Below are 14,196 nucleotides of genomic sequence, written 5' to 3' on the forward strand. Positions count from 1 at the left end.
CTTGTGACATGATCCAAATGAAAAACTTGGGCTTAGCCCGTTGATCCAAATATGAAACAATTTTTTGGTTAAAAGGTGAAGTTGTAGGTTTATTAATGTTGGAGACTATTTCTGTTCAATCAAAATTCATATATTCTCCATGAAACTTCTTTTGCAGAAACCCATCTTGAAACTCTTGTATTTTATTTATGATGTTAGAAGCACCATCGTATGATATATGAACAGGTTATGTGTCATGTTCATTGTATTATATTTATATAAATACTAACAACTTACAGTCCATAGCATTTTTCAATGTTAATGTGACAATTATGCTGCAACAGCAAATATAGTTTGTAAGTAACCACCCATTGGATATCAAAAACGAAATTTTTGTGCGAAAATACTTGTCATGTTAGTCAGCACTCATAGTAAAATTATCACTTTACAATATTATCAACATATGGATATATGGTAAAAACGACATATACATAAGCAGCAACCTTGCCAAATATATATTTTTTTAAATCTGATCTTTCAAATCCATTAATTCATCTCTAAAGATTCTTGATGTTAAATCTGGTTTGTTTTGAGGGTGTTGTCCTTCTTTACTTCTTTAAGTTCTATTTTTATCTCATTCAATTCTACATTGCATGTCTTTGTTATAAAAATACAGCTTTACCAAATATTTGCACCGATGTCGTATCGTCTAAAAAGGGCTATGCATGTTCCTAGGTCTTCCAACGAATGAAGACGATAGGACTACTATTTTCCCAACTTTATCTTCCATTGATCTCTCCAGTATTCACTATGTCGACAATTCCTTGATATAGCTCTGATGTAATTTGTAGTTGGCGTTCTCTATAAAAATCTAGCTATTGTAGTAGTCATCTAGTTAAAAAAGCATTGATTTGACATTGAACCTTATCTGAAATCTGTACCAGTAGTATTCACTGCATGACACATTTGAGGAGTTATAACAGTAAGGGAAAAATTGTGCATTAATTACTCAGTATCATAGAAAAAAAAAAAACAAATCAAAATATGTAAAATTCAAGTTGCTAAGTAAAAAAAAAAAAAATATTAATCCCACGTGTAATATGTACAAAACTAAGTTATTAGAATTAAATTTTCTGTAGTTAAAACAAAGTAATTTATAAATGAAAAATTTGTGCTGAAGCTGATAACCAAGATGCAAATGTATTTCAGCTAGAACATCAAGGCTCTGCAGATTTTGTAGAATATAAATCCAAAACTAATAATCCAATATGATAATTTTTCGAGCACTAATTGCAACTTCGTCACCACAAAAAAATAATAATAATAAAATAAAAAATAAAAAATCATCGATAGGCCTTGTGCCTTTAAAAAATATTTCAAGTTTATACTCGAGAATTGAGAGTAGAGAGATTTCACATAATTTTTCTCACTTATTCCTTACTTGGTTTAAAATTCTCAAAAAAAAGGTATCGTTTCAGAATATTTAAAATTTGCATTCCAAATTTTCAATTTTTATAAATATTTGGAGGTACAACTTTTATTATTCATTTCATAAAATCCAATCTAAATTGTAAAGAAAATGGTAAAAATAAAAAATAAAAAAAAGCATCGTAAATATGATTTCGATGGCTATATATTCTAGTTCAAAACTTGTAAATGTCTTATACTATTTTCCACATTTATTAGGAAAAAAAATTCAAATTTAAAAAAGTAATCAAATCAATAAGTTTCAAATGGTAAGTAATAATTGTATATTATGATCTAATGGTGGATATTACAATACAAGTTAAAATATAACCTAATGCCCGAATTATTATATATATATATTATGAAAAAATGAAATTTTCTGTAACTATGTATTTGATTAATAAAAGATTTAAAGATTGTAATTATGGATTTAAAAGCCTTACCATTCATTTAACACATGTATTAAAAAAAATCAAAAATTAATAACAGTATTCAAATCAATAAGTATCAAATGTTAACTAATAATAGTATATTAACATTTTAAGGATGAATACTATAAGGTAATTAAAATATCAACTCATTATATGAATTAGTGTTATTAATGTAAATTATGAGAATAAAATAAGGGGTGAGGATATGTTGCGCATATTGCTATATAAGAGTAAAATTGATATTCAAAAATTTCTCCTTAAACAACAACTTATTACACGAATTACTGTTATTAATATAAATTATGAGAAAGGGTATATTGGGCATATAGCTAAATATATATAAGGAAATTGTATTCAAAAGTTTCTCCTCGATTCTTTCTTTTTATATATTGTAGATTAGATATTAAATTATCTTTAAAAATTTTTAATTTAAATGGAAGTACAAAAATTAAATTTTTAAAAGAAATTGTCATTGCATTCGGAAAAAAAAAATAATAGTCTAGTACACAAAATCGATAAGTCTCACACTACACTGAATTAAGGGAGTAGAAACAAAAGAAATCAATAATCTCTCCTCTCCCCCAAAAATACTATTAAACATAAGTAAAACATGATCTATGGATACTTTAAATGGACTAGATTTTGAAGTTAAATTAATAGTTAGAGGAATGGAGGGCACATATTTATTTATTTAATTTTAATATTCAACAATTCTCTGTAGCCTTCTTGAGGATGTCATATACTGGAAGAGGGGTTGGATTGGCCTGCTTCAAGCGGCAAATTCAGTATCGCTTTGCTTCCTCTAAGTTTAAAAGCCGCCCTGTCATAAGCTTTCGATGCCTCCACTGCCGTGTCAAATGTCCCGAGCCACACAAGAGTCTCCTTCCGGTTAGGATCACGAATCTCTGCTGCGAATTTTCGCCAAGGATGCTGCATCACACCTCGGTAACGTCTCTGATCCTCAAAAACCTGATTTTTCATCAATTCACGATCAACCTTTACTTCCACAGTACTGTGATCGTTTGTAGTTCTATTTTCCCACTCAAATTTTTTTTCACTCTCTTTTTGAGGATCTGTAGCAATTATTTCTGGTTTTATTTCTGGTAATGCCACAAGATGCTTCATTTCTTCCAAAGATATAAGGTGGTTAGGGTTCTTGGGAAGGAGGTTTCATAGTAGGCTTCTGGCATGAAGAAATGAAGCATCTTGTGACATTATCAAAAGATTTTTAAGAATGCTATTGGAATACATAGGTGTGAGTGCGTGCAAATACAGAAGTGGTGAGGTTTGATAGCACTGTCTTTTTCTTAATTTTATTAGAAATGCTTTATGGTTCATACGTTATGTCTTCCATTGAGAACCCATTTCCAAGCTAATTCCACACAATCATGCAAATTTTAGATTTTATTTTATGTTTTATAGGATTTTTATGGTATGTTTGACAGTGACTTCTGTTTGAGCTCCATCCTTCATAAAAAATAAAAACAAAAAAACAAAAAACAAAAAGCAAAAAACAAAAAATTGACTTTTTTTGCAAGAGAATTTTTTTTTTTTTTTGGGAAAGATGTGTGGGTTTTTAGGAAGAAGTGTAATTGAAAATGAATTCGAAAAATTTGAGTTTTTAAATAATGTAGCTCAATTGGAGTACAATTAGCAATAGTATAGACGATGAAATATTTCATATAATTTAATCATTAATATATATAAACTACTAAAAGCATTAGATGATCAATATGGACCAAAGTGGGTTGAAATGTCCAAACTAGACATGATCCAACAAACGAGCCATATCGATACAAGGGAAAAATTTATAGCTTAGAAGTTAAGTATCTCCATTTCGAAAGTAAGAACAAAGGTTTCAAATTTCAAAATCAAATACTTATTAAAATTTATTTACAATTTAATTAATTAATTATATATTTTAGTAGTTCAAGGGAAAAATTTATAGCTAAGAAGTAAAGTATCATCCATTTCAAAAATAAGAACAAAGGTTTCAAATTTCAAAAATCAGATACTTATTAAAATTTATTTTTGATTTAATTAATTACATATTTTATTAGTTCAATTTATATAAAAGCCACAAATCTATATAATTTGGCTACAAATTAACAATTTAGTTAATTACATATTATTTTTCGATAACAAATTATAATTTTTATTTGCCACAAATTATTATACGGTCACAATTCAAAAATTTTATAGGTCACAATTTGTTCATGATCACAAATTAAAAATTTATACGTCACAATTTATTTATTTGTCACAAATCACAAATATTATAAGTTGCAACTTATTAAGACACTCAAAAATTAGTAAATTACCGATCACGAATTAACAATTTTTTTAAGTCACATTATTTTTTTGTCACAATTTATCTTTTTCATTGGACATGTATTGTTTATTAATCACGGATTAACTAATTTAATGAACCAAATAATGTGTGACCACCAACAACACTTGGAACCACCATCTCACAACTGCCTCCAATAGTGTCACTAAGGCACGTTGCTGCCAAAACCACCACCTCCTGACAGCAACACCACCACCTCAAACAAATCAACACATCGCAGAAAAACACCATCACATTGTCGCGCCAAATCCACAACTACCCGACAAACCCATCGCCACCGACATCTCACCATCGCACTGCCACGACCATCATCCTTGACCGCCCCGCCATCGCCAAAATATGGAAGCTGCTACCACCACTACTCTAACAAATAAAACTAATGCCTCATCGCCATCAACCACCTATACCACCACCGCACCACAATTGCTAGATCCACCACCATCACTACAATTGCATAGATCCGTCGCCACCACCCAAACCCCACAAAAAAAAGATCCAAAATTCTCAAATCAACCACCATGGCCACACCCACAATCACCTGCTTTAACAACCACCTCCACATTCATTTGCAGCTCCAATCAACCACCACCACTGCCTACTAGAATTCACCATCTCATGCAATGCTACCACACTACGGCCACCACCCCACCAACAATACCCCAAACCTGCAACAATCACCATCATTTGTGGTGGATTCTCCGATCAACTGCTTTATCGGAGTTCTCAACAACACTCAGGGATGCAGCTTGTGAGTGTTGCACGCAGTTGCATAGTGTCGTAGCAGTGTGGTGTCGCTCCGAGTTGTGCACAACGATTGACAAAGGCCGCTTCGCATGACCGTAATGCAGCGTGCTGCCGTAGTTAACAAATAAAGAATGGAGGAGGAAGAGGAGAGCAAAGACAATGGTGGCACATGGCGAAGATGATGGATACTGTTTGCTTCTTGAAGCGGTGACATGCGGCTATGTCATCGACAAAGAGAATGGAGAAAGTGAGGAGGGAGATGGGAATGAGACGATGAAGAGGATGAAAATTTTAGGTTTAAAATCGCTTGAGAGAGGGGAGAGAGTGTAAAGACTAGAGAGAGAAATTTAGGTTTGACAATGAGGTGGAGTGGATATCTATCTTAATTAATATGATTTTATAATATTAAAAGATGAATAAGTATCTGAGTTTTTATAAGATTCTTTACATTTATTTTCTGAATTGTGCTCCTCAAAATTCTGTATAGGTGTAATTTCAACTAGACACAATACAAAACAACTTTTATGAAAATTTATTAAAATAATTTTTAATTAAAACAAACAAGACTAAGCTTCAGTTTGACAATTATTATTTGGAAATATTTTTTTACATACTCGTTTTTAACTATATATTCACACAATAAAATATTCTACATGTAAAACCAAAATTTTTCCTTACTTTTAACCTTACATTCTCTTAAAAATCATTATTCAAAACATTATTTTTTACAAATAAGAATTGTCAAACAAGGGCTAAATATTGAAAAGAGTGGAGTGAGAGTAGGCTAAATTTAAAATTGGAATTTATTAAAACAAACTTGAACTTGGATAATAGGTTAAAAAATATTCATATTTAAATATGTACAATAAAAATTGGGCTCGAGGCAGGCACAACCGACAAAGACAACCCCAATTATGGCGTTATATACCCCTAAATATTGGAAGACCGAACCTCTAAAAATAAAATTAACATTAACAATAAATTCCTGTCTTGTCCTCATTTTTTTATTTTTTATTTTTTTTTTTTTACAATAATAAATTTTTATTAACAATTATGAAGAACTAAATTGTATTTTACAATATCTTTGACGAGAAATTATGACCCAAAAGAAATATAACATCCCTCGACATTCATACTTTCGCTTTTAACAAAATAATTTTGCCCATTTGGATGTATTTTTTGAGCCACTATTCTTATTTTAAAAATTGACTTTTAAAGTCACAAATTATGCTAAAAATCTGATTTCTAGCAAGATCAAAGAGAGACTAAATTTTATTTGGACTGAACTGAGCTCAAATGCATGAATCCATTTTTGTTTCTCAGTCTTACAAGAGTTTTTTGATATAAAAAGACGAAAAAATTTCCCATGTTTAGTTTTAGAGCAACTTCACCGAAACCCAGAAATGATACGAAAAGCATTTTTATGAAACTAAAATAAAGCGTACAATCTTCATTATGAATCTAGCCCATTAGAACATAGAATTAGCAAATTCAGATACTTCTGACGCAACCTGATTGTAATTTCCCTTCAACTTTTCTTATTCCTCCTGGGTAATTTCCACCTTGGTGGGCTTGGTTGGTAGCAGAACACAGCAAGTTGGTCTCTTAGTGGCTCCTGCATTGGCAAGATCTTGAATCGAGCAGGTTGTCACTGTAGCGGAAATCCCTCGATAAATCTTGATTCCGAGCTCAGAAAACAATCAAACGAACACTGATTTACCTTGACTCAACCCGAAACTTTCACCTTCATTTTGGACTACTCTCTTTCTCTCTAACCCTACAAAGGAGAAGGGTGGTAGTGTTAACAATCCACAAAGGTATGGAGAGGAAGAAGAACACTGGTTGAATCTTACTCACAACCTCACATGGCTTCCCTCTCTCTCGGTTGCCTCTCTTCTCTCAACTCTCCTCTCCATTGATACAACAAACACCACCAAAAAACGGCTGGGAAATAAATACATATATATAGGTTAGTTTAGGTCACTCTAATTGGGCCTAGGGTTCACTAAGCGGGCTACCAATTAACCTAAACTAATGGGCCAATATTTAACTCCATATTAATCACTAAATGGTCCAACTAACCAAATTATCATTCAACCCAAACCCGAACCATCCAAAAGTGTAGTTCATCTCCGAGTCGAGCCAAGTCCATGTTGTCGATAAATAATCCAACAACTGTTTTAAATCATCGCCCGGATTATTGGGTATCAAAAAACCCAACAGTCACGCTATAAGCAATCAAACTTTTTCATGTCTAATTCGTTATTAGAGCATGTATGTGCAGGCTTTAAAATGTAAAATTTACTTCTTGTGAAGAAACGGGTGGATAACTTAAAAAAAGTTACTTAATTTGAACGATCAAAATAAGTAGCTTAATTTCAACTTTTATGCATATCAATTATTACTTTTGTCCAGAATGGGAATACACTTGCGCATTGCTGCAATCTTCATTACTAAATAAATATGCAGAGTTCCACATGTTTCAAACCTAAAAATGACTGAATTTTCAGTAAGCCTGAAATTAAAATGACTACCGCATAAGCAGAGTTCAAATCTAGGAGATATACTTTAATTTTATGCAATAATTCTAATAAACCTCACACGCCAATTACAAAAGAGAGGGGGAGAGTTTAGTCCTGATTGTATGTACATCCGCTGTCTTATTTGTAACACTCTCAAGTGTGAATATATTAATACATAGAGTTGCAGACGCTAGACATTAGCAAATGAAGCAAGCTCAAATTCCAGGAACTGTCATTTATCAGTCTAGTTTCGGAAAGCAGCCTAAAAATAGAAAAAATTCATGATTTCTGATTAAAGGTCTTTTTAAAATTTTAAAATTTATTTAAAAATAAAAAAATACATATTGTTAAATATAGAAAACGGTTTCAAGATTCTAAATTAAGATCCAGTAAAAAATGAATAGATCCTAAATTTGACCACATAGAAATAACCGTCTATAGAATATTAACCAACCAACTTCTCTATAAATAATAATGTTGAGTTGGTACAAAACACAAAAAAAATAAAAAAATACTTTGATCTTTCTAAACAACAATACCCAAAAAGAAAGTATGACAAAATTTATTCAAGTTTCAATTCTCTTCATTGTTTCTTTATGCTTCTTGTCCTTCCCTAGCGTCATCTACTCAGAAGACATTCCCCAACCTCCTGTTTCTCAATTTCACATTCAGGGGCAGGTTTATTGTGATACATGTCGTGCTGGATTTATTAATGAACTTAGCGAATTCATCCCAGGTATATAGTTATAATTTGTACAAAATGCTGCTCATATTATATATTTTTTTCCATGTTATTTAAAAAAAAGGCTATTCAAGTTGAATTTTTGTTTCCACATTTGTAAAATTTCAGTAAAACCTAAATTTGTTGCTTCAATTGTTGCTAAATTTCCTTATCTAACAGTTTATGAGATAATTTCGCATGCTAATAGAGATCGAGCATGTAGAATTGCAGTCACTTGTTTAAAATTATTTGTGCAAGAGCCTAAACACAGGAGAAGACATGTTAAGAACTAAGATTGTGGATGGTTTAAACTTCATATAACATATCATTTCTTTTTCATTCTGCAACGTGGGCATGTAATAATAACGATATTGTGGATGGTTTAAACTTCATATAACATATCATTTCTTTTTCATTCTGCAACGTGGGCATGTAATAATAACGATACACACTTTATCTGAATACTCCAATGAAATGAGTCCTTGGTTATAAGAATTCCTTTGTTGTGCATTCATTCATCTTCTTGGCGATGGTGTATGTATAGTTGAGGAAAATGATTATAATAGATAAAATCCATAATTTATACCTCAAATCTCGACTTGTAGGTGCCAGTGTACGCCTCCAATGCAGAGAGAAGAAGAATGGAGACATAACATTTACTGAGGTGGGTTACACGAGAGCGGAAGGACTCTATAGCATGCTCGTGGAACGTGATCACAAGAATGAGTTCTGTGAAATCACACTGATTTCAAGTGGCAGAAAAGATTGTAATGAAATTCCTACTGAAGGATGGGCAAAACCATCATTGAAATTTATACTCAATACTGTAAATGGCACCACACGCACCATAAATCCTCTTGGATTTTACAAGAAAGAGGCTCTTCCAAAATGTGCACAGGTCTATAATAAGTTGGGTATGTATCCCCCAAATATGTGAAGATCAAAACGAAGATGTTAATTTATTACGAGAACCTTAGTTTCCTCACTTTATTGTAGCTAAATAATTATGTGGCCTTTTTGTCAAGGCTTTTTATGGCCCAATTAGAGTGCCTTGTAGTATAGAATAATTTTGCTTTGTAATTTCTGTAAGTTCCCAAGAATTACCTTGCGAAAAGACAATAAAGTTTTTCAATTATGAGATAAACAATAAATGTAATATATTATGATTTTCTTCTATTATTTGATGTAGCCTACCATTTATTTATTAGGAGGGAAAAACTATAATAACTTCGAATATAACACTGCTTTTCCTTTATCAAGGCAATCGGCACCTTTTTATTTCTGTACAAGATTCCCATTCCACATGATTTCAATATGGTATTATCTGGAAATAATTTACTTACACTATTTCAGTTAATTAAAGTAAAATTTACGTAGGTTCGAATATTTTTTCCAGAGTTATTATCACTAGACTTTATGTTTCGGTTTATATTTTGTCTGTCGTGTTCTCTATGAGGAACTTCAAATTACACCATGGCCCTTTACTTGGCCCCTGTTCAAGTTAAATAAAATAAATAAGTAGATTTTATAAAAGTTGATGAAATTTATAATTGAAAAGTTGTGGATCTCAAAAAATTTGTGGTTAAAATTAATTGCTGACTTTGACTTATTAATTGTGTCTTTTTTATATTGCTTTTGAATGATTTATTTTTGTAGCGGGTGGAAAATATATATTGGTAGATGCATACCAATGCTAAAAATAGTGTCATTTTAGCTTTAGTTTTGTTTATTGTGTACTGTCATTTTGAATCTAATTTGAGGCATGTTTTAAGCCTTACCATTCATTTATTATCATTAACTTTATAATATTGAAGTATAGCATTATACATACTGAAGTTGTAAAACGAAATGGATATACGAAAGTGAAAATAGATATTCTTTTCTTTGTTATTAACATATTTTTGTATGAAAACAGGCTTTGGACAATCAACTTAACAAATACCATAAAATAAGAACCTACAAAAACCCAAGAAGAAGAAGAAGATAAAAGGTATAAAGAAGAAGATGACCATCCATCAAATATTGGAGACTATATTCAAGGTTCTTTTCCCAATCTGTGTATAATAAGTGTGCTCACTTTTTCCCATCTACGATATGAAATACTATGATTACAAGTCATACGCAATGCTTGTCTTTATGTATTGGAAAATATGAATATGTTAAGTGATTTGATTGCTTGGAACTTAATATACTATGTAATAGCTTGTTCGTACATGTGCATTGCTCGAACTGAAAAGGGTTAGGATTTTTTTTCCATTGTTTTGCTCGGGGGAAAATTCAAATTACTTTAGCATACGCCTTCATCATAGTTGAATTTTATTTAGATAGATGAGAAATTTTGTGTAGGAGCATGGGAAAATAAGTTATCTACACCATGACAAACCTAATTTCTTCAATAGATTTCTTTAGTAAAATGCTATGAAGATGTTGGGATATTCTAATAGAATCAAATATCTGTACAAGATAAAAGAAGAAAATATTGAGTGAAGCGTCATTCTGGTTGGTTAAATATTCAAATTTCATGAATAGAGCAAAGTTGCTTGGTGATGATAGGATGGCCGAATTGTATTGCTTGCTTGTAGTTGAGGGTTTGGAGTTGCCATTGGATGAAATAGAATATAAGTATGTTTATTTGGTCGACTGTGAGGAGTTGGTCAAGGTTCAAAAGTTTGAAGTACATGATGAATAGTGGATGAGCACTAACGATGATACGCTATTGAGATTTATGATTAATCATTAGAAAATGATGACTTGTACATAGTTGATAAAGCAGATGACATGGAAGCAGATGAAAAGCTAGTTATCTTGAAGCATAAGATGATGTTGAAGAGGCTACATTGAATAGAATTGAAATTACCCTGCCAAAACTGATGTATTGAAGATGCAGAGTTTGAGAAAACAAAGGTTGATTTAAGAGGGTTGAACCAGTGGTCAGGGTAAATTTTGATGGTGGTTTTGAAGCAAACTTATATGAGGTACAATATAAGATTCATGAATCAGAGGTGCAAGGTGTTGAGTCTGAGGTACAAGTTGGTGAAAATGATGTGAAGTGTGATGAAAATTAGGTACAACAAAGTGAAACTGGTGTGGAACATATTGAACCACGTATTGAGGTACAGGCTAGTGAATTTAAGGTGCAACATGGTGTACCATAGGTGCATAATGGTGAATCTGAGGTAAAACGTGGTGGATTTGATGTGGAGGTTGGTGGATCTGAGGTGCATGACGATAAATCTAAGGTGCAGCACTATTAATCATAACAATTTGAGGCTAACTTCACTACAAATATAGTTACTACTGAATGTAAAATTGAACCACATATTAAGGTGGACACTAATCATCCTACTGAGTAAGAAGACCTGGTACATGATATGTGAGTAGATTCCACATATCCTAACCACAGTGATAAATATGAAGAGGTTATTCTGGAGAAATTCAATGCTCAAAGTATAAGCAGGAAGAAAATATTATCAAGGATAGTAATGATGAAAAAGATAGATTTCAGGTTGAATGAAAGTTTTGAGATTGGTATTGATAGTGTAAGAGTGAGAAGGGAGGTGAGGCAGTTCCTCAAGAAGAAGCTAGAATAGATTATGAAAACTCAGATGAGCTTAGAAGGTTGCCTAGTGACACTGAAGTTGAGGGATCATCTACCAGAAGGATAAATGAGTGCTAGTTTAACCCTGCAACTGATATAGATGATCCAAAGTTCAAGATAGGTAATACATTTTAATATATACATTAATTTGTTGTTTGAAAATATATATGACAATATGCTATGTTCTTTCATACGAGGATGAAATTTGACAATGGCAAGACTCTAAGGTTTGTGGTAGTTCAGTACTCTATAAAAATTCTAGGCAACTCAAATATGTAAAAAATATAAGGACACAGTTGAAAATTGGATGTTAAGATGACTAGCCCTAGGTAATATGCCTACCAACAACCAGACATGAGTCTTAGAATTAATACATTCTGAGATGAGTAAACATATACCATGGTGTGGCAAAATAAAAAGGTTAATGCAAGTTATCTGGCAAAAAAAAATACATAAGAAAGTTTAGGTCTTATCCCAAAATATCGATGAGTGGAAACTATGAAAGAAAATAGCATGTATGAGATCTCAAAGCATCAGTTCTACAGGACAAGATCTAAATGTGTAGAAATAATGCATGGAATTGTTGTTGAGCAGTACAAAATTTTAGGGAACTATGGTCAGAAATTAAAGATAACAAATCCCTGTAGCACAGTGTAGATTGAAGGTTCCAGTCATACTTTTAAGAGATTATACGTATGTTTAGAGGCATGTAAGGAAGGGTTTAATGCTGGCTATAGGCCTGTTATTGGGTGGATGGTTGTTGCAAAAATATGCATAAGTTGGGCAGTTGCTGGTAGTTATTGGCACTGATAGTGAGAACTGCATGTTTCTCATTGCATGGGCAATTGTAGACGCTGAGAACAAAACAAATTGACAATAGTTCGTAGAGTTTTTGGATGATTACATAGGGATGTATAACCCCAGAACTTGGACATTCATTTTTGATAACACAAAAGGGCTATGAGCACATGTATTTTGCTTTATCCCTATAGAAAATTTACCTTGGCACAAAAAATTCTAACCTTTATAAATTATTTTAGGCTGCAGCAAGGGTAACAATAGTGCTAAAGTGGAAGAGTGCAATGAATGAGTTGAAAGATATTAATGTACTAGCTTACAAGTCGTTCAATGAAAAACCACCTTCCCAATGAATCACACTGAAGAGCATTCCAAGTGTGATATTCTTTTAAATAGCTTATATGAGGCATTCAGTCTCTCCATTGTTGTTGTCAAAGAAAAGCTCATCATCCCAATACTGGAGAAAATCATACATCAACAAATGATAAGAATAAATGCAAAAAGGGAATCATCACATATGTAAGATTATGCATCTAGGTCAAGAGTTATAAAAATCATTGAGATGACTAAGTCTGAGACAAGGTACTTGAAGACAGACTATGTAGGTAATCGAAAGTTTAAGAAAAATGCCTAATTGTCTTTTCTTGGAAGACGAGACATTAAAATCATTGTGCATGCATCCCATATATGTTGTATCATAGTAGAACCCATACCATGTTCACCCTTAATGCTAGAGCAAGCTTTAGCCAATTTCATCCTTGTAATAGGCTTCAACAGCTTATAACGGCTTGCTCTCTATGGGCTCGCCAAAGCTTATTTCAGCCTTGTATAGGTTTCAAAGCTTTTAATAACTCATCCTCTATGCATGGTCCTCCCTAAAGCTTATTTCAGCCATGTGATAGGCTTTAACAGCTTCTAATGACTAGCCCTCTATGCAAGGACCTCATCAAAGCTTATTTCAGTTTTATATTCAATTATTTCTTAAATTCATGCATTATATGAACAACTATGCTTGGACTTGGAGGACTATTATGCTATAGAACTAATGTGTCCCTCCTTGAAATGATCCGTAAATAAAAAATATGACACATAATGATCCATAAATAGAAAGGATGATATGTTCTTTAAACTTAGTCCATACATTATATGAATATCCATACACGAACTTGAGAAATTATTGTTACGTCTCGTCAACGAGGCTCTAATTAAAACCAAGTGGCAAAACCTATTATAAGAAAATATAGGCACGAACGCCACATCATTGTGGTGACATGACAATTATAGCCCAACCGATTAGTAGTTGAACCCATACAATGAAACCAAATCCATTAATCATAGCCAATCCACAATGGTTAAGGCGAATGTATAGAGGTACCTCAAGGAAGGATCTTTATGAAAGATCTTGTTGCAAGTGGGTGATTTGACGTCTCACTGAAAAAGGCTACTCCACTCAATCAATAAGTCATGTAAAGTCTTACACCTTCGCCATACTCATTGCAGCCTCGCCTGTGAATGATTGATTGATGTCTACGACAAGAGATTCCAACCATGTGGATGATGCAACATTTATCTTCATCCAATAGCTC

At 32.4% G+C, this 14,196-nt stretch overlaps 2 protein-coding genes across 2 annotated transcripts; one reads left to right on the top strand and one right to left on the bottom strand.

Moving 5' to 3' along the window:
* Positions 1 to 903: 903 nt before the first annotated feature.
* Positions 904 to 3,002, bottom strand: LOC111406757 (ethylene-responsive transcription factor 5-like). Its single transcript, XM_023036135.1, has 2 exons — positions 2,621 to 3,002; positions 904 to 932 (listed from the first exon to the last, which is right to left on the bottom strand). The coding sequence occupies exons 1-2, from the start codon at positions 3,000 to 3,002 to the stop codon at positions 904 to 906; spliced, it is 411 nt and encodes a 136-aa protein (XP_022891903.1).
* A 4,973-nt stretch (positions 3,003 to 7,975) lies between these two features.
* LOC111407026 (major pollen allergen Ole e 1-like) lies at positions 7,976 to 9,390 on the top strand. The gene is made up of 2 exons (XM_023036364.1): positions 7,976 to 8,229; positions 8,820 to 9,390. Exons 1-2 carry the CDS (start codon positions 8,046 to 8,048, stop codon positions 9,149 to 9,151), a joined length of 516 nt encoding a protein of 171 aa, XP_022892132.1. The 5' UTR covers positions 7,976 to 8,045; the 3' UTR covers positions 9,152 to 9,390.
* Positions 9,391 to 14,196: the final 4,806 nt, after the last annotated feature.

The sequence above is a fragment of the Olea europaea genome, chromosome 12 (genome assembly GCF_002742605.1).
Source record: "Olea europaea var. sylvestris chromosome 12, O_europaea_v1, whole genome shotgun sequence".
Lineage (NCBI taxonomy): Eukaryota > Viridiplantae > Streptophyta > Magnoliopsida > Lamiales > Oleaceae > Olea > Olea europaea.

Coding starts and splice junctions, on each gene's coding strand:
- LOC111407026 (XM_023036364.1), top strand. CDS start 8,046: ATGACAAAATTTATTCAAGTTTCAATTCTCTTCATTGTTTCTTTATGC. Junction 8,230..8,819: donor ACTTAGCGAATTCATCCCAG/GTATATAGTTAT, acceptor CTCGACTTGTAG/GTGCCAGTGTACGCCTCCAA.
- LOC111406757 (XM_023036135.1), bottom strand. CDS start 3,002: ATGAAGCATCTTGTGGCATTACCAGAAATAAAACCAGAAATAATTGCT. Junction 933..2,620: donor CCAATCCAACCCCTCTTCCA/GTATATGACATC, acceptor TGTGTCATGCAG/TGAATACTACTGGTACAGAT.